Source organism: Salvelinus fontinalis, chromosome 2, assembly GCF_029448725.1.
Source record: "Salvelinus fontinalis isolate EN_2023a chromosome 2, ASM2944872v1, whole genome shotgun sequence".
Classification (NCBI taxonomy): Eukaryota; Metazoa; Chordata; class Actinopteri; order Salmoniformes; family Salmonidae; genus Salvelinus; species Salvelinus fontinalis.
This window is the reverse complement of record NC_074666.1, coordinates 11,230,368-11,251,204: the sequence shown is the minus strand read 5'-3', so window position 1 is coordinate 11,251,204 and position 20,837 is coordinate 11,230,368. Positions and strand designations below refer to the sequence as shown.

Here is a 20,837-nt window from a genome sequence, read left to right as displayed (position 1 = left end):
ACCCCTGTATATAGCCTCATTATTATATTGTGCTACTATTTTTATTTAGTAAATATTTTCTTAACTCATATTTTTCTTTAACTGCATTGTTGGTTAAGGGTTTGTAAGTAAGCATTTCATGGTAAGGTTGTATTCAGCAAATACATTTTGATTTGATTACCTTTATTTAACTAGGCAAGTCAGTTAAGAACAAATTCTTACAACGACAGCCTAGGAACAGAGGGTTAACTGACTTGTTCAGGGGCAGAATGACAGATTTTTACCTTGTCAGCTTGGGGATTGGATCTAGCAACCTTTTTGTTACTGGCCCAACGCTCTAACCACTAGGCTACCTGCCACCCGATCTAAGTGTCTGTCCCAAATAGCACTTTATTCCCTATAAAGTGCAACACTTATGACCAGGTCAAAAGTAGTGCACTACATAGGGGATATGGTACCATTTGGGTTATAACTTAAGAGTTAACTTTTTACCTTTCAGCTGGCAATTAGACTCTTGTGCCTTGTCACATTGTTTGTTTTGGAATTCTTTTCTCATGTCTGTCATTTCGTTGTTCAGGTACTGTATGGGCTACATCTATCTTAAGGTGTGTTGTGTCAAGGTTGACCAATATATTTTTAAATCGCACCTGTGTTAATTAACATAAGAAAATGACAGCTGCCTAATCATAAAATGTGACAAGGCACACGAGTCTAATTCTTTGGAAAATACAGACATGAAAATAACTTTTTATTTAGTCAAACGTTGTTAGACGTTGCACTGTTGTATAGTAATATCAGAAAAGTCTAAAGAGCAAACTAATCTCTGTTTTAGAGACCAACGTCTAAAACTGCTGTACAGATCTGCTACAAGTCTTGGAGGACCTTCTAGGCGTTCCCTGTGTAGCGTGGGAGCATACCCTCTTGTCGGCTGATAATTCTCGTTGACACTTCGTCGGAGAAAATGGCGGCTGGAGTGAGACAGGAGCTTGCACAACTTATGAATTCAAGCGGATCTCACAAAGATCTCGCTGGAAAGTATGTATTGGCCAAAATGCAGGAAAATATATGTGCGTGGAGATATACATTACTTTAGACCTGAGTGTGACGTTTACAGTGAATTATAAACGTGTCAATGAGCAGCCCGCCGATGCTAGTTATGCTAGCTAGCAATAGCTGTTAGCATCACACTGCGGCTAGCATAGGTTAGACGTTTTACCGGTACTGTATGTATCTAACGTTATCTACCGGTATGTTAGCTAATGTCAATTATCAGCTAACTAGACAGTGTCTGTGGATAAAATGATTGCCAAATGTATTGTGTTGTCAATAGTGTGCACTGGTCGATTAGCTACAGTTAAGTTTATTAACGTCAGCTAGCTATGGCTTTTAGTAATGTAGATAGCTAGCTAAATATAGCTAGCTAACTGTAGTTGGCTTTTGATTTGATGTGTGTATTGATTTGCATTTGCTATTACAGGCTTGCTATTCCACTTCCATTGTAATTGAATATAATTGTAAATTCTCAAGTCATTCATATAATTCTTCATTTAAGATAGCTAGCTAGCTAATACACCCCTTGTTTTATCAATTGTAGATATCGACAGATTCTGGAGAAGGCCATCCAATTCACAGATGCAGAACAATTGGAATCATTAAAAGCATTCGTCGAAGCAAGTACGTATCCTGTATAGAGTACAGGATGTAATAAATCCTGCTTACCATTTACTAACCTGTTACATAAAGTCCCCCTTTTCTTTTGTACAATTATTACTTATAAATCACATTACTGTATATCTTTTCTAACTGTAATCCTGTCCTGCAGTGGTCAATGAGAACGTCAGCTTAGTGATTTCTAGACAGCTGCTGACAGACTTCTGCACAAACATACCCAGTCTTCCTGACAGCACAGCCAAGTCAGTTTACCACTTTACACTAGAGAAGATACAGCCCAGGGTCATCTCATTTGAAGAACAGGTGAGTACTGTGCACATTGCACACACCTGGTTTCCCAGATCTAGCCTAGACACTGGTTTGAAATACATAACACAAATGTCTACCCTATGTCTAAATCCCATGTCTACCCCCAGGTGGCCTCCATCAGACAGCACTTATCCACCATCTATGAGAAGGAGGAGGACTGGAGAAACGCTGCTCAGGTTCTAGTGGGCATTCCTCTGGAGACAGGACAGAAGTAAGTCAATTTAGTCCTGTGTTTCCCAATATATTGTTGCGTGACTTGCCGGGAGTGTACAATTTGGTTCTAGCTGAGCACCAACACGTCTGAATCAACTAATAAACCCTGTTGTCCCCTTGGTCAGGCAGTACAATGTAGACTATAAGTTGGACACGTACCTGAAGATCGCCCGTCTGTACCTGGAGGATGATGACCCTGTCCAGGCCGAGGCCTACATCAACAGAGCCTCTCTGCTACAGAACGAGTCCACCAACGAACAGCTACAGGTCCACTACAAAGTGTGCTACGCCAGAGTGTTGGACTACAGGAGGAAGTTTATCGAGGCTGCACAGCGGTACAACGAGCTCTCTTACAAGTCCATCGTCCACGAGACAGAGCGTCTAGAGGCCCTGAAACACGCTCTTCATTGCACCATCCTGGCATCAGCAGGTACCTGCCACTGGTTTTCACTGGTTTGTCTATTGTCTGTCACAACGTTGTGAAAGGCGTGTAGTCAAAGCAGCTTTGTGTCATTGCTGTGTTGCTTTTTTGGCTGCAGTTTTTTGTTGCACTATATTTGGACTGCAAGGTATTAACAGTAATGTTCACTCTCCCTCTTCCTTCTCTCTTCTCCTTCCCTCTCCTCTTTCTCTCCAGGCCAGCAGCGCTCCCGTATGTTAGCCACCCTGTTTAAAGACGAGCGCTGTCAGCAGCTGGCGGCCTACGGCATCCTAGAGAAGATGTACCTGGACCGCATTATCAGGGGGAACCAGCTGCAGGAGTTTGCTGCCATGCTTATGCCCCACCAGAAAGCCACCACTGGGGATGGTCAGTCTCCCAACTCAGCCTCTCTCCATAGTCCCTAGTTATTTAATTGATTGTGTAATAAGAAAATATGCTCAACTGCATTACTGTTGGATTCTGTTTGTAGGCTCCAGCATATTGGACAGAGCTGTTATTGAACACAACCTGCTGTCTGCTAGCAAACTTTACAACAACATCACGTTTGAAGAGCTAGGGGCGCTTCTGGAGATCCCTCCCGCTAAGGTAAGATCGATTTCAACATACAAGACTCAACAGCACTTTCACAGGCGTACAGTTTTTTTCCGGAGGGGTGTAGGTAGGTAGATCTAGGGTTTTGGTAATGCATCCTGTAACTTAGTGTATTTGTAGATGTTGAAAATCAGGTGCGTTATAAACGATTCTTTAATTTGTTATCAAGAATGTTAGTTGGTGTTAAACTATTTTTTAATTTGTTATCAAGACAGTTGGTGTAGGCATATCATCTTATTCCTCAAGACATTAAGTATCTGATGGAGAAAATCACTTTTCAAGGAAAGAGTTAGGGATGTAATTTATGATAAATGTAGCGTTTGAGGGCATAACCAAAACCTTTAGTATGAGATGCTGAAGTAAAAAAAAAACGATTTATAGCATTTTCACAGACATGCAGTATTTATCCCAAAAATATAAACAGAATAATATTTTGTGGTCTGTTATTATGAAAGTTGAAGTGTCAGTTTTAAAGCAGCAGCATTACCTAGAAGGCTTGTATTTTGAATATACATGTTGTTGTGCAGGACGATTATCTCCATGGTGAGGTCCCTGGTTACAGATGCAGTCTGGTAGGGAACATAATCACTACTTTACTAATGAATGGGGTGTGAAACCACAAATACAGAACTAAAATACAGTGAAATAAAAGCCTTGTTGGCTCTGTCTTTTTCTCTCTCGCTCTCTCAACTTCTTGGTTGAAGACAGAGGTAATCAGAACGGAATGTGCACTCCCCTTATAATACCAGCTAAATGCTGTGGCTGATGTTTTTGTTAACGTAAAGGGTTTCCTTGTAATTCCTAAAGACTCGTATTGTGTCATATTTAGGGAAGTAGGCCACCTCAGGTAGTGGGATTGGGGATACATTACTCATAACCATGTGAAATTGTAGAGTCTTATTTGATGATCAAGTTGATAAGAGGCACCTAGGTAAGACATTGATCTGTAATTTATTGTCTCTGTGGTAAGTAGTAAAAAAAATTCTACTGAAAACAAACCTTGTACTGTACAAATAAATAGCCTGTGTTGCAATGACAGGAAAGCTGTGGAGACTGTTTAAATTTAATGATACAGGCATTAGAAAGGTCTGAACTTGCCTGAACTTAGTATTTCTGTTCTATCATCAAGGAACAGCGCCAACTGAATTCCACCCTATTGTATATTTTGTTTATTCTTATTAGCCAGTCATTTATTGCATGCATATCTTATATCCCACAGTATGTTTCTAGTACAGAACGTTTCTGTTGCTAATCTCCCCAGTATGACTTTTTCAACTCTGCTGAATTGAACATATTGTAGAGTTAGCTATGTGAACTACTCATTGGTTTGTGTGTTAGTGCACTAGGTTACAACGTCCAAATAAGGAGAAAACCTATGAGATATTTGTTGTTGAAAGATTGTGAACTGCATGTCTAGTTACAGTGGACTTAGTGTACATATTGAATTGAAAAGTGGGATGGTGTTAGTCAATTATAACGGGAGTGAGACGCTACACTACATTTCTCCATTGGACTGGGTTAGACCAAAAGACATTGTAATTTGTAGGTAATGTATACAGGTAACTGCCAAAATAAAGGAAACGACAACTTTAAGGGCGTTGGTAATAGATTCTACAAGTGTCTGGAACTCTATTGGAGGGATGCGATACCAGTCTTCCACGAGAAATTCCATCATTTGGTGTTTTGTTGATGTTGGTGGAAAACACTGTCTTGTTGCCGCTTCAGAACCTCCATAAGTGTTCAATTAGATTGAAATCTGGTGACCGACACACCCACACACGCACACAATTTAAACCCCTATGCTTCTTTGGGAACCCTCTTTCAAAGTCACTGAGATCTATTCTAGCCATGGTATACATGACCCGTGTGGAAACACCTGCTTTCAATATATACTGAACTAAATACAAACACAACATGTAAAGTGTCGGTCCCAAGTTTCCTGAGCTGAAATAAAAGATCCCAGAAATGTTCCATATGCACAAAAAACTTATTTCTCTCAAATGTTTTGTACACATTTGTTTACATCTGTGTTAGTCAGCATTTCTCCTTTACCAAGATAATCCATCCACCTGACAGGTGTGGCATATCAAGAAGCTGATTAAACAGCATGATCATTACACTTGTTCTGGGGACAATAAAAGGGCACTCTAAAATGTGCAGTTTTGTCACACAGCACAATGCCACAGATGTCTCAAGTTTTGATTGAGCGTGCAATTGGCATGCTGACTGCAGGAATGTCCACCAGAGCTGTTGGCAGAGAATTGAATGTTAATTTTTCTACCATAAGCCGCCCCCAACGGCATTTTAGAGAATTTGGCAGTACGTCTGACCGGCCTCACAACCGCAGACCACGTGTAACCATGCCAGCCCAGGACCTCCACTTCCGGCTTCTTCACCTGCGGGATTGTCTGAGACCAGCCACCCGGACAGCTGATGAAACTGAGGAGTATTTCTGTCTAATAAAGCTCATTTTGTAGGAAAAAACTAATTCTGTTTGGCTGGGCCTGGCTCCCCAGTAGGTGGGCCTATGCCCACCCATGGCTGCACCTGTCAGGTGTGAAATATGTAGATTATATGAACTGTAACTCAGTAAAATCGTTGAAATTGTTGCATGTTGGTTTTTTTGGTTCAGTATACATAATTTACTCAGAATGTTCCTGTATTTTGGCAGTTACCTGTACATGTTGGCTGTAGTGTGAAATATTACTGTAGTTATGTACACAGACTAACTAGCACTTAACAACACTTCATATTCGTATTGGCCTGAAATGAATCTGACCATGTTTCACTGGCCTGATCCAGAAACAACCCCTAGTACTACCACTACCCACTTCATGGGGACCTGAAAGGATTGTACCATAAGCCAGTGATTCTCAACTGGTGGGTTGTGTCCCAAATTTGGGTCGATTGGTCAGGGGTGTCTGAGTAAAAAGAAAAACTAAAACCAGGTAGAAAGTGTGTAGAAATTATCATGAACCTGCACTTAACAAAATATAAGTAGATCTCAAAATGTAATTATTGACGACAAAAAAGGTGGGAATGTTGTTCCCTTGTCATATAATTGCTATATTTACTATCAATATAGCATAAAAAAAAAAATCTGATTGTATTCTGAACCCCCAAAAATTGTCAAGACTGAAACAACCTGGTTCAATTTGGGTCCCGAAGAAAAACCAAACACTGCTTGGCAATATGGCTAATAGCACATGAGGCTACGGTTGTTTCTGGACAGGGCTGTTAACTTGTTACTGACATGTTCCTATGTGTAGTTGGTAGTATAGTGTGTGTGTCATGGCGATGGCAGTGAACTATCCCTGTGTGTCTGTTCCTGTCCCCAGGCTGAGAAGATCGCCTCCCAGATGATAACAGAGGGACGCATGAACGGCTTTATTGACCAGATAGACGGAATCGTCCACTTTGAGAGTGAGTACTTAGCTGTTAGCTGTACATGGACTCCTCTATTTATAGAAGGCTATGCCCTCTGCACAGTTAGCTCTAGGAGGTTGAAATGCCTCTTTCTCTAGGCTAGGGCCTGGTTCCTCTTGGTTCATTCCCGTCAGCGCAAGATTCCATGATCCTTTTTAAGTTTCTGCTTTTCTAGCTAAAGTAATCCTAGGCTCTTTTTTTCATTATTAAAATGTGTTATTTCTTTTCAATAAGATACCTAACCCTCTTTCTCCCTTGCGCTCTGTCTCTCAGCACGGGAGCCCCTGCCCACCTGGGACAAGCAGATCCAGTCTCTATGTTTTCAGGTGAACAACCTGCTGGAAAAGATCACTGCTGCTGCTCCTGAGTGGACAGCCCAGGCCATGGAGGCTCAGATGGCCCAGTAGACTGACTGACACCCCCTGGCCTGGAACACTCCACATGACCACCCACACCCCCTGGCCTGGAACACTCCACATGACCACCCACACCAGGCACACCCCCTGGCCTGGAACACTCCACATGACCACCCACACCAGGCACACCCCCTGGCCTGGAACACTCCACATGACCACCCACACCCCCTGGCCTGGGACACTCCACATGACCACCCACACCAGGCACACCCCCTGGCCTGGAACACTCCACATGACCACCCACACCCCCTGGCCTGGGACACTCCACATGACCACCCACACCAGGCACACCCCCTGGCCTGGAACACTCCACATGACCACCCACACCAGGCACACCCCCTGGCCTGGAACACTCCACATGACCACCCACACCAGGCACAGCCCCTGTCATGGAACACTCCACATGACCACCCACACCAGGCACACCCACTGGCCTGGGACATCTCACATGACCACCCACACCAGGCACACCCACACCAGGCATACCCCCTGGCCTGGAACACTCCACATGACCAGCCACACCAGGCACACCCTCTGGCCTGGAACACCTCACATCACCCCACACACCAGGGTACACCTGGCCTGGAATACCCCACACACCAGGGCACATCTCACATGGCACCCTACTCCCTATTCACTATGGAGGGTGCGATTTTGGCTGGGTGGCTGGGCTAAGTGCGAAGTTTTGTAAGATCGTACTGTACTGAAGACTGCAAACACGAAATTGTTCAGTTGAAACCAGCTGAAGCCAAATTCTGTTTTATTTTGGCAGGTGTTAATAGAGCTTAGCCGAGCACCCAACCTTAGTAGTGGTAGGGGAAACACTGGCCACTCCTCCCCACATTCTCTCTCTCTCTCTCTCTCTCTCTCTCTCTCTCTCTCTCTCTCTCTCTCTCTCTCTCTCTCTCTCTCTCTCTCTCTCTCTCTCTCTCTCTCTCTCTCTCTCTCTCTCTCTCTCTCTCTCTCTCTCTGTCTGTCTGTCTGTCTGTCTGTCTGTCTGTCTGTCTGTCTGTCTGTCTGTCTGTCTGTCTGTCTGTCTGTCTGTCTGTCTGTCTGTCTGTCTGTCTGTCTGTCTGTCTGTCTGTCTGTCTGTCTGTCTGTCTGTCTGTCTGTCTGTCTGTCTGTCTGTCTGTCTGTCTGTCTGTCTGTCTGTCTGTCTGTCTGTCTGTCTGTCTGTCTGTCTGTCTGTCTGTCTGTCTGTCTGTCTCACTGTCTGTCTGTCTCACTGTCTGTCTGTCTCACTGTCTGTCTGTCTCTCTCTCACTGTCTGTCTGTCTCTCTCTCACTGTCTCTGTCTCTGTCTCTCTCACTCTCTGTCTCTGTCTCTCTCTCTCTCTCTCTCACACTGTCTCTCACACTGTCTCTCGCCCATGTAAGTGTGAGACATGTTCCAGTCTGGTAGTTCTCTAGCATGTTTCTCAGAAGAAGGCTGCTGTATATTATGCTTGGAGTTTACCATTCATCTTTCTAGGACTAATAAATGGATACTTGAATCCATAGGCTCATCAAGTTACCAGTGGTTGCAATCTCATATATACTTTGATTTCATGTAATACAAACCAGAGAACGCAAACACTGATGTCCCAAGACGAAGGTGTTAGTGATTCTATTTGAAATGTGAAAGACACACAGGCCATGCCTACCGACACTTAATTTGTTGCTGTATTCTTGTACAATGATTTTGTTACATTCTGTTTGGAAACATTTTGTCAGACCTGGAGTGCAACTTCAACAAAGAGATGAATAAATAAAAAAGAAATATGTCAGCGTACATGTTTTATTTCTTCTGAATAGTCAGCTCTTTTTCATCACTATTTGTTCCATGGTTTATACGGTTGAATTTGCCATATCTGACTTATTCAACAAGGTCCATGTTTGACAATAAGTATCTTCCCCCTGGTTTCTCTGTAAAGAAAAAAATAATTGCAATTTACTTAGACCCTGTCAGTATAAAGGACATTGTACTCTCATCAGTTTGATTGGAATCAGCAGGATAGAGATAGTCAGCTTATAGATGATGACTTGCATATAGTAATAAGGTAACAAAGTTTTACAACTAGATTTAACCATGTAATTTCCATCTCCAGTCCCTCTTTATAATCAGGATTCAAACAACTCCTTTTATAACAACAATGACTGATAGTGTTTCTTTGTTGTACCTTACGGTGTCACACAACACACACTCGTTGGTGTAAGTGACTCCGTTGGATCCACACACAGGCTCAAAGTGGAAGGGACAGCCAGGCTGCTGATAGTTGTAGCACGCCGGCTAAAGGAAAGATGTTTGAGTGTTGTGAGCTTTGTCTTTCCTCACAGTTTTAATTCATTTGAATGGACCATTATGATCAGTAACACAAGAAAAACTAGTGAACTCTTTGTGTCAAAATATGAATAACTGGATACATTACCTTCTTAAAACTTGCCCCCTGCACATCTGATGGACAAAACATTGTCATTGATATAGTGACACAACATTAACCATACTAAAAGTACATTTCAATGGTGAAGAAGTATGCTTACTTGAGAGGCAAGATATGATGAGAAGAAGGAGAAAAGTAGGTTTTCCAGGCATATTGGCAACTGCAGTAGTTCGCTACGGTGAGTGTTTCTCCTAGTAATAAATGTCTATATACTCTAGTAGTGTTTTGGGAAACTTCAATGACCTCATTTCTGGCCAAAGTCCCCCTTCGGTTCTATTGACAGTGACACACATTTTTGGCTCTAGTCTTAAAACAAAATGTCAAACAGTAGCACCATGCAGATACCCAAGCTCCTGTGAAGACCAATGTTGAATATTTCTCTGGGTCAAGTTGGTTCAATCTCTATTGTTACAACCACACTCCCTGGTGATTCATTCAGCTAGCTGTTATGATGTCTCTTCAAGGCAATATTCAGAAGGACAAACAACAGCTTGTACTTATTGAGTATGATCATTTCAGGGGAACACAAATCACACATAACAGAGGGGAACAATTCAAACAGACCTGCATGGTAGGGCTCCGTTTGACAAGTCAATGATTCATGTATCTCTAATGGGAACTCTACAGCTTAATCCTGTCCACACATGTGGTTTCCATATTTTCTCACTGACTTTATCTCGATGACAAACCATGAGTAGCTAGCAGACCTATAGTAATCATTACCAGTTTAACAAATACATGTGTTCAGTGCTTCACCCTGGCCTGAGGTGTATTGGAGTTATGTTGATGCTCAGAATATCTTTTACTGATGATATAATAAGAATTTGTTCTTAACTGACTTGCCTAGTTAAATAAAGGTAAAATAAAATAAAATAAAAATATACAGTTTCTAGGAATTACTGAATGATAAAGCCACAATGTATGTCCCCCTTTAACATTTCTATAGCATTCATATTAACAAATCGCCAAAAATGGTCGGCAAAAATGACATTTATTGCTTTGTATTTCTTACATCAAGAAAATATAATTCAAAAGTTAAAACGTATTCAGGATACCGGAATTCGATCTCAGATTTTTTTCTTCAGGTCTCTGGTGCCATCTAGAGGAAAACAGACATGAATACCACAACACACTTTTTCATTTTCGTTTTTGCCTAAAACACTTGACCTACTCTACAGTACAACGATGACCCATACCACAAAGTACTAAAATGACTCACTGTCTTACACTTATAGTCAAACATTACTTTATACAGTAAGGTTCAAGTGTCAGTAGGTCTAAGGCTACGCAATCAGGAATGGTGCCACTACAGTTTCCACAGAAGTACGGGGCACTCAGTGTATTGCTCTGTGAAACATTAACAGACTTGTGGTTGTACCTTAGCTCAGAAAATCCCCTGCTCCTTGCATAGGGCTATGTCTCTTTTCAGCTGACACCACAAGACGGCACAGAAGTCCCCACACAGGGAGCCCTGGACACCAAACCAAACAAGGCGCTTAGTCCAGGTCAAGAGAGAGACAGGGAGAACGTCATCATACATACACCAGAGCCTGTCCATCTGGTTAGAATGTTTCATGTGACAGAATAACAGACCTAGAGCAGCCTATGACTGTTACAGTATAAGCTAAGTGAAAGGAACTCACCCTAATGTTGTATTTGGTGGGGTACATGGTGCGCATGGCCATGGAAGACCCACACAGACAACACTCATCCATATCACTGGTGACAGAGCAGCACAGACATGGGAAGCACCAATAACCACAACAACCTAGGAGAGAGGGGGATGGTGAGAGGGAGGGAGGGAGGGAGGGGGGGGGGTGGTGATAGGGAGGGAGGGAGGGAGAGGGAGGGAGGGAGGGAGGGAGAGAGAGAGGGAGGGAGGGAGGGGGTAAGGAGGGGGAGGGAGGGAGGGAGGGAGGGAGCGAGGGGGAGGGAGGGAGGGAGGGAGGGAGGGAGGGAGCGAGGGAGAGGGAGAGAGGGAGGGAGGGAGGGAGAGGGAGAGAGGGAGAGAGGGAGGGAGGGAGGGAGGGAGGGAGGGAGGGAGGGAGGGAGGGAGGACAGAGAGAGAAGGAGGACAGAGAGAGAGGGGGGACAGAGAGAGAGTCAATGAGAGGGGGGAACCATCAAATGAATATGGCAGTTTGTTGTTTACTAGAATGTGCTGTTTTTTCACCTCAAACGCAAATGCCCCAATTGAACCTGACTCTAACATTTAAAGGACAGGAGGCTGAGACTAACAGCATCGGTGTCAACACTACATAGAAAGCCTTGTTACTGCACAACAGTGTCCTCATCAGCTTATGTAACGGATGTGAAATGGCTAGCTAGTTAGCGGGTACGCGCTAATAGCGTTTCAATCAGTTACGTCACTTGCTCTGAAACCTAGAAGTAGTGTTTCCCCTTGCTCTGCAAGAGCCGCGGCTTTTGTGGAGCGATGGGTAACGATGCTTCGTTGGTGACTGTTGTTGATGTGTGCAGATGGTCCCTGGTTCGCGCCCGAGGTCGGGGTGAAGGGACGTACTAAAGTTATACTGTTACACTTACATAAAGAACACCTTTGCATAGACAGTATTGCGTGCATATGGTACTGTGGGTGTACTGTGTACATGTGATAGTGATCAGTAGAAGTTACCTCTCCCTACTACAGCGACTGTGTCCTGGGCCTTCTACTACGGAGAAACATGCAAATCACTCCCTTTGTTTGTATTGAAATGCAGAGTCAAATGGATTATTCTTTCAGCTAGTGTAAGTAATGAATCCACTGGTGCCAAAATGGTCTGATTGTGATATTGAAATGTATATATATACCATAGATATAACATGTATATATATGTAGTATACATAGTACTTCACAAATAAGTCAATACAATAGGTCAACATGTGATTCTATGCTTTATAATGTTATCAACTTTAGTACTGCTATGTAACCACATTCAGTGTCTGGGTTCAAATATTTACTGAACAAAAATATAAAAGCAACATGCAGCAATTTAAAAGATTTGACTGAGTTACAGTTCATATAAGGAAATCAGTCAATTCACCTTTGTAAATATTGATCATGCTGTTTCTTCAACTTCTTGATATGCCACACCTGACAGGTGGATGGAGAAATGCTCACTAACAGGGATGTCAACAAATTTGTGCACAACATTTGAGAGAATTAAGCTTTTTATTCTTATGGAACATTTCTGGGATCTTTAATTTCAGCTCATGAAACATGGGACCAACACTTCACATGTTGCGTTTATATTTTTGTTCAGTAAAGTTAGGAGATTCACGACTGTCCACTATTCCATTTTCCTATCAGAGTTGTGTTTCCATTCAGTTTACTTGTTGCAGATAAAAGTCTGTGCATAAATACATAGTGCACATAAAAATAACTTTTGAGGTTAAATTCCCATGTACCAAATAAAAAATACAAGTTAAATGGGTTTCCATGGCATTTTCAACTCTAGCCCTACTGTCACTAAAACTATTACGTAAGTATAGCTTTTGTGCCCACCCTGGTATGGGCACGTGCTCTCTAGCCAACAGCTACAGTTGAGCCCTACTACATGATGAGATGACTATAGACAAAAGTGCGAGATAATTTTTATTGGTCAAATGGCAGCCAAGATCATCATGCCACCAGAATAAGAACCTCAATATTTATTGAAAGGAGCGTCAACCTAATCCATGTGCACTTTCACCACCCTGTGAAGTTCATCTTCATTTATATCATCTGCAACCTAATTTAACTGCATGGTTTCCCATTATGCTGTGACATTTTGATCCGACATGTAGGCTACTTTACTGGCATAAAAAGGCTAGATGGAAACCTGCTTAATATCAAGCCATTTTGAAGATGCTGGAATTATATTTTAAATGAAGGTGCGCATGCCTACAATATTTAGGTTATATTGAAGTGTTAGGCTGGCAAGGAATAGCCGCTCGGAATTGGAGAGATGTGTAAGCTTTCCTGAATAACTGGGCCTGCCAGGAGTATTTGTATTTGTATTTATTAAGGATCCCTGGGCTCCAGCAACATTAAAGCAGTTATATACAGTTTAAAATATTACATTACATACCACTTTTCACAACACATTAAGTGTGTTCCCACAGGCCACTACTCTACCATCACATATCTACAATTCAAGGCCCATGTGTAGAGTGCGTGTCTTATCATTGCACAGTTGAAGTCAGAAGTTTACATACACCTTAGCCAAATACATTTAAACTCAGTTTTTCACAATTCCTGACATTTAATCCTAGTAAAATTTCCCTGTCTTAGGTCAATTAGGATCACCACTTAATTTTAAGAATGTGAAATGTCAGAATAATAGTAGAGAGAATGATTTATTTCAGCTTTTATTTCTTTCGTCACATTCCCTGAGGGTCAGAAGTTTACATACACTTATTAGTATTTGGTAGCATTGCCTTTAAATTGTTTAACTTGGGTCAAACGTTTCGGGTAGCATTACACAACCTTCCCACAATAAGTTGGGTGAATTGTGGCTCATTCCTCCTGACAGAGCTGGTGTAACTGAGTCAGGTTTGTAGGCCTCCTTGCTCGCACATGCTTTTTCAGTTCTGCCCACAAATGTTCTACAGGATTGAGGTCAGGGCTTTGTGATGGCCACTCCAATACATTGACTTTGTTGTCCTTTAGCCATTTTGCCACCGCGTTGGAAGTATGCTTGGGGTCATTGTCCATTTGGAAGACCCATTGCGACAAGCTTTAACTTCCTGACTGATGTCTTGAGATGTTGCTTCAATATATCCACATAATTTTCCAACCTCACGATGCCATCTATTTTGTGAAGTGCACCAGTCCCTCCTGCAGCAAAGCACCCCTACAACATGATGCTGCCACCCCCATGCTTCACAGTTGGGATGGTGTTCTAAGGATTGCAAGCCTCCCCCCTTTTTCCTCCAAACATAACGATGGTCATTATGGCCAAATATTTATATTCTTGTTTCATCAGACTAGAGGATATTTCTCCAAAAACTACGATCTTTGTCCACATGTGCAGTTGCAAACTGTAGTCTGGCTTTTTTTGGCGGTGTTGGAGCAGTGGCTTTCTTCCTTGCTGAGCGGCCTTTCAGGTTATGTCGATATAGGACTCGTTTTACTGTGGATATAGATACTTTTGTACCTGTTTCCTCGAGCATCTTCACAAGGTCCTTTGCTGTTGTTCTGGGATTGATTTGCACTTTTCGCACCAAAGTATGTTCATCTCTAGGAGACAGAACGTGTCTCCTTCCTGAGCGGTATGACGGTTGCGTGGTCCCATGGTGTTCATACTTGCGTACTATTGTTTGTACAGATGAACATGGTACCTTCATGCGTTTGGAAATTGCTCCCAATGAGGAACCAGACTTGTGGAGGTCTACAATTTTTCTTCTGAGGTCTTGGCTGATTTCTTTTGATTTTCCCATGATGTCAAGCAAGAGGCACTGAGTTTTAAGGTAGGCCTTGAAATACATCCACAGGTACACCTCCAATTGACTCAAATGATGTCAATTAGCCTATCAGAAGCTTCTAAAGCCATGACATCATTTTCTGGAATTTTCCAAACTGTTTAAAGGCACAGTCAACTTAGTGTAAGTAAACTTCTGACCCACTGGAATTGTGATACAGTGAATTATAAGTGAAATAATCTGTAAACTATTTTTGGAAAATTACTTGTGTCATGCACAAAGTAGATGTCCTAACCGACTTGCCAAAACTATAGTTTGTTAACAAGAAATTTGTGGAGTGGTTGAAAAACGAGTTTCAACGACTCCAACCTAAGTGTATGTAAACTTGCGACTTCAACTGTATGTGTGTCTGTGCCCGTGTGTGTGTCTCTTCACAGTCCCTGGTATTCCATAAGGTGTATTTTTATCTGTTTTTTAAAATCTGATTCTACTGCTTGGATCAGTTACCTGATGTGGAATAGAGTTCCATGTAGCCATGGCTCTATGTAGTACTGTGCGTCTCCCATAGTCTGTTCTGGACTTGGGGATTGTGAAGAGACCTTTGGTGGCATGTCTTGTGGGGTATGCATGTGTAACAGTATAACTTTACGTCGTCCCCTCGCCCCGACACGGGCGCGAACCAGGGACCCTCTGCACACATCGACAACAGTCACCCACGAAGCAGCGTTACCCATCGCTCCACAAAAGCCACGGCCCTTGCAGAGCAAGGGGCAACACTACTTAAGTCTCAGAGCAAGTGACGTAACTGATTGAAATGCTACTAGCGCGTACCCGCTAACTAGCTAGCCATTTCACATCCGTTACACTCACCCCCCTTTCAACCTCCTCCTTTTTCCGCAGCAACCAGTGATCCGGGTCAACAGCATCAATGTAACAGTATAACTTTACGTCGTCCCCTCGCCCCGACACGGGCGCGAACCAGGGATCCTCTGCACACATCGACAACAGTCACCCACGAAGCAGCGTTACCCATCGCTCCACAAAAGCCACGGCCCTTGCAGAGCAAGGGGCAACACGACTTAAGTCTCAGAGCAAGTGACGTAACTGATTGAAATGCTACTAGCGCGTACCCGCTAACTAGCTAGCCATTTCACATCCGTTACACATGGGTGTCCGAGCTGTGTGCTGGTAGTTTAAACAGACACCTCGGTGCATTCAGCATGTCAACACTTCTTACAAAAACAAGTAGTGATGAAGTCAATCTCTCCTTTCACTTTCAGCCATGAGAGATTGACATGCATATGATGAATATTAGCTCTGTGTAGATCCAAGGGCCAGCCGTGCTGCCTTGTTCTGAGCCAATTGTAATTTTCCTTTTTTGTGGCACCTGACCACATGACTGAACAGTAGTCAAGGTGCAACAAAACTAGGGCCTGTAGAACCTGCCTTGTGATAGTGTTGTTAAAAAGGCAGAGTATCGCTTTATTACAGACAAACTTCTCCCCATCTTAGCTACTGTTGTTTCAGCATGTTTTGACCATGACAGTTTACAATGCAGGGTTAATTCAAGCAGGTTTAGTCACCTCAACTTGCTCAAATTCCACATAATTTATTATAAGATTTAGTTGAGGTTTAGGGTTTAGTGAATGATTTGTCCCAAATACAATACTGTTAGTTGTTTAAATATTTAGGACTGACTTATTCCCTGACATCCATTCTGAAACTAACTGCAGCTTTTTGTTAAGTGTTGCAGTGATTTCACTCAGAATGCAGAAGTGTATAGTGTTGAGTCATCTGCATACATAGACACACTGGCTTTTCTCAAGGCCAGTGGCATGTCAATAGTAAAGATTTAAAAAGTTAAGGGGCCTAGACAGCTGCCCTGGGGAATTCCTAATTCTACCTGGATTATGTTAGAAAGGCTTCCATTAAATAACACCCTCTGTTTTCTGTTAGACAGGTAACTCTTTATCCACAATATAGCAGGGGGTGTGAAGCCATAAAACATACATTTTTCCATCAGCAGACTATGATCGATAATGTAAAAAGCCACACTGAAGTCTAAGAAAACAGCTATTATTAGCAATTTCTCTGAGCCAATCATCAGTCATTTGTGTAAGTGACGTGCTTGTTGAATGTCCTTCCCTTTACTAAGGGTTGGTAACAGGCTGATTGGTCGGCTATTTGAGCCAGTAAAGGGGATTTTACTATTCTTGGGTAGCGGAATTACGTTTCTTCCCTCCAGGCCTGGGGCACACACTTTCTAGTAGGGTTAGATGGAAGATATGGTAAATAGGAGTGGCAATATCGTCCGCTATTATCCTCAGTAATTTTCCATCAACGTTGTCAGACCGCAGTGGCTTGTCATTGTTGATAGACAACAATCATTTTTTCACCTCTTCCACACTCACTTTATGGAATTCAAAATTACAAGGCTTGTCTTTCATAATTTGATCAGTTATACTTCAACGTTTAGTGTCAGTGTTTGTTGCTGCCATGTCATGCCTAAGTTTGCTAATCTTCCCAATTAAAAAAGTCATTAAAGTAATTGGTAATATCAGTGGGTTTTGTGATGAATGAGCCATTTGATTAATTGAATGATGGAGCTGAGTTTGCCTTTTTGCCCATATTTTCATTTAAGCTTTTTACTCTAATTTTTTATATCATTCTTTATGTGATTTATCTTTGTTTATCTATGTGGCCAAATTATTATAGGAGGACTTGGGAGAATAATGATTTGCAACAGACAGCACATTCACTATCAGAAATAAAAATACAGCCCAACTGGCCTGCTACTGCGCCTTTCTGTGTCTTCGATATTCTTTCATGCTCAATGATGCACCTGGCCTCTCCACTGCCTATCAGCTATTCCTATTTGTTCTTGTGAATTCATATTGAAAATTGATGCAGTTTTGAATGCTTTTATGGGTAATATATTTCTAGTTAGCCTATTGCATATCTGGATAAACGATCCACCTACCACTATTGTCACTATGAATGGTGGATAGAGGGCAGGATGGACCATTAGACTGGTAGACTATACTGACCTGTGGTATAGTAAAAGTTAGCACACGGAAAAGCATAGTGCAAAAGGGAAGTACCAAAACACATTGATAGAAGGGAGGTGCATACAAGCAGATGAGGAAATGTTGCTAGGTTGGAAGAAATTATATAGTAAAACCTGCAAAAGAGCATATGTAAACCAGTCAAAAAATGCACTACCATCCCCTGTGCCCAATAAAAAACCACACAACCCTCCCCAAATCAAAAACACATTCACTCTCTGAATGGCACACATCCCCAATCCATACCTCAATGATCTCAAGGCTTAAAAATCCTTCTTTAACCCGTCTCCTCCACTTCATCTACACTGATTGAAGTGGATTTAACAAGTGCCATCAATAAGGGATCAGGATTCACCTGGTCAGTCTCTGTTATGGAAAGAGCAGGTGTTCATAATGTTTTGTATACTCAGTGTATGTACTCTGGTACCAGATCTGTTTGTGCTGTCTGCCAACTCCATAATATTGACCCCAAAAAATTGATCTTAAAGGAGTTAGCCATCAGTGACGGAGTTGACGAGCCACTGACGGAGTTGACAACAGATACTTAAAAGAGACATATTTTTTGCCTCTAAAAATAAAAGTTCAATACACATATTTGTAAAATATGGAAAATTATTTATTTGAAAATCCCCAACAAAAACATAACCATTCTATAAGATGTTTCATCACTCTGACAGAGTTTATGTTAGACAAAAATCTGACAGCGTTTATGTAATTTTTCTTCTTCATTCAAATGGTATACACAGTAGCAATTTTGTTTTTCCACAGATGCTTTATAACTCTAAAACCTAATTAAATGTAACATATTCAAACCAAAATTCATATTCTATTTTAATCTCTCAGGCAGATGGAGTTTATGTTAGTGACCATGGTGATTCCAATGTTGTTTGCTTAAATCTATCAAAAGTAGAGAACTATACAGACCATGAGTGTAACGACTGTCTTTCGGTGAGTTAGTAGACCAAGGCGCAGCGGGTTGTGAATACATAATTACTTTATTGCAAGACGAAGAACAGACACGAAATACACTTGACTAATTTACAAAACGAACTAGACAGACCTAAACTACGAACTTACATGAAACGAAGAACACATGAACAGGAACGACCGAACGGGACGAGACGAGACAGTACCGTGTGGAGCAATAAACACAGACACAGCGACAATCACCCACCAACAAACAGTGAGAACAACCTACCTTAATATGACTCTCAATTAGAGGAAAACGCAAAACACCTGCCTCTAATTAAGAGCCATACCAGGCAACCCAAAACCAAAATAGAAACAGAAAACATAGACTGCCCACCCAAAACTCACGCCCTGACCATCACACACATACAAAACAACAGAAAACAGGTCAGGAACGTGACAGAACCCCCCCCTCAAGGTGCGAACGCCGGGCGCACCAGCACAAAGTCCAGGGGAGGGTCTGGGTGGGCATCTGACCACGGTGGTGGCTCAGGCTCCGGACGCTGTCCCCACACCACCATAGTCACTCCCCGCTTCTGTATCCCCCTCCCAATGACCACCCTCCAACTAAAACCACTTAAATGAAGGGGCAGCACCGGGATAAGGGGCGGCACCGGGATAAGGGGCGGCAGGTCCGGGCTGAGGGACTCTGGCAGGTCCGGGCTGAGGGACTCTGGCAGGTCCGGGCTGAGGGACTCTGGCAGGTCCGGGCTGAGGGACTCTGGCAGGTCCGGGCTGAGGGACTCTGGCAGGTCCGGGCTGAGGGACTCTGGCAGGTCCGGGCTGAGGGACTCTGGCAGGTCCGGGCTGAGTGGCAGCTCATGACTGTAGGGCAGCTCATGACTGTAGGGCAGCTCATGACTGTAGGGCAGCTCATGACTGTAGGGCAGCTCATTACTGTTGGGCAGCTCATGACTGTTGGGCAGCTCCTGACTGGCTGGCGGCTCTGGCAGCTCCTGACTGGCTGGCGGCTCTGGCAGCTCCTGACTGGCTGGCGGCTCTGGCAGCTCCTGACTGGCTGGCGGCTCTGGCAGCTCCTGACTGGCTGGCGGCTCTGGCAGCTCCTGACTGGCTGGCGGCTCCTGACTGACGAACGGCTCTAGAGGCTCCTGACTGACGGACGGCTCTAATGGCTCGGTACAGACGGGCGGCTCAAATGGCTCGTGGCAGACGGATGGCTCAGAAGGCGCTGTGCAGACAGATGGCTCAGAAGGCGCTGTGCAGACAGATGGCTCAGAAGGCGCTGGGCAGACAGATGGCTCAGACGGCGCTGGGCAGACAGATGGCTCAGACGGAGCTGGGCAGACAGATGGCTCAGACGGCGCTGGGCAGACAGATGGCTCAGACGGCGCTGGGCAGACAGATGGCTCAGACGGCGCTGGGCAGACAGATGGCTCAGACGGCGCTGGGCAGACAGATGACTCAGACGGCGCTGGGCAGACAGATGACTCAGACGGCGCTGGGCAGACAGATGACTCAGACGGCGCTGGGCAGACAGATGACTCAGACGGCGCTGGGCAGACAGATGACTCAGACGGCGCTGGGCAGACAGATGACTCAGACGGCGCTGGGCAGACAGATGGCTCAGACGGCGCTGGGCAGACAGATGGCTCAGACGGCGCTGGGCAGACAGATGGCTCAGACGGCGCTGGGCAGACAGATGGCTCAGACGGCGCTGGGCAGACAGATGGCTCAGACGGCGCTGGGCAGACAGATGGCTCAGACGGCGCTGGGCAGACAGATGGCTCAGACGGCGCTGGGTAGACAGATGGCTCAGACGGCGCTGGGCAGACAGATGGCTCAGACGGCGCTGGGCAGACAGATGACTCAGACGGCGCTGGGCAGACAGATGACTCAGACGGCGCTGGGCAGACAGATGACTCAGACGGCGCTGGGCAGACAGATGACTCAGACGGCGCTGGGCAGACAGATGACT

General features: G+C 43.7%; 2 protein-coding genes across 3 annotated transcripts; one reads left to right on the top strand and one right to left on the bottom strand.

Moving 5' to 3' along the window:
- Positions 1 to 811: 811 nt before the first annotated feature.
- On the top strand, positions 812 to 7,052 carry LOC129811846 (COP9 signalosome complex subunit 4-like). 2 transcript variants are annotated; one of them, XM_055863520.1, is made up of 10 exons: positions 812 to 1,014; positions 1,574 to 1,653; positions 1,802 to 1,953; positions 2,067 to 2,170; positions 2,298 to 2,602; positions 2,810 to 2,980; positions 3,084 to 3,199; positions 3,733 to 3,777; positions 6,544 to 6,628; positions 6,905 to 7,052. In XM_055863520.1, the coding sequence occupies exons 1-10, from the start codon at positions 941 to 943 to the stop codon at positions 7,036 to 7,038; spliced, it is 1,266 nt and encodes a 421-aa protein (XP_055719495.1). In that variant the 5' UTR covers positions 812 to 940; the 3' UTR covers positions 7,039 to 7,052. The 2 variants fall into 2 exon arrangements, with proteins under 2 accessions (XP_055719495.1, XP_055719504.1); XM_055863529.1 differs by lacking the exon at positions 3,733 to 3,777 and having other exon boundaries at positions 814 to 1,014.
- A 1,758-nt stretch (positions 7,053 to 8,810) lies between these two features.
- Positions 8,811 to 9,656, bottom strand: LOC129868608 (serine protease inhibitor Kazal-type 1-like). The gene is made up of 4 exons (XM_055942734.1): positions 9,568 to 9,656; positions 9,456 to 9,481; positions 9,207 to 9,316; positions 8,811 to 8,952 (listed from the first exon to the last, which is right to left on the bottom strand). Exons 1-4 carry the CDS (start codon positions 9,617 to 9,619, stop codon positions 8,907 to 8,909), a joined length of 234 nt encoding a protein of 77 aa, XP_055798709.1. The 5' UTR covers positions 9,620 to 9,656; the 3' UTR covers positions 8,811 to 8,906.
- Positions 9,657 to 20,837: the final 11,181 nt, after the last annotated feature.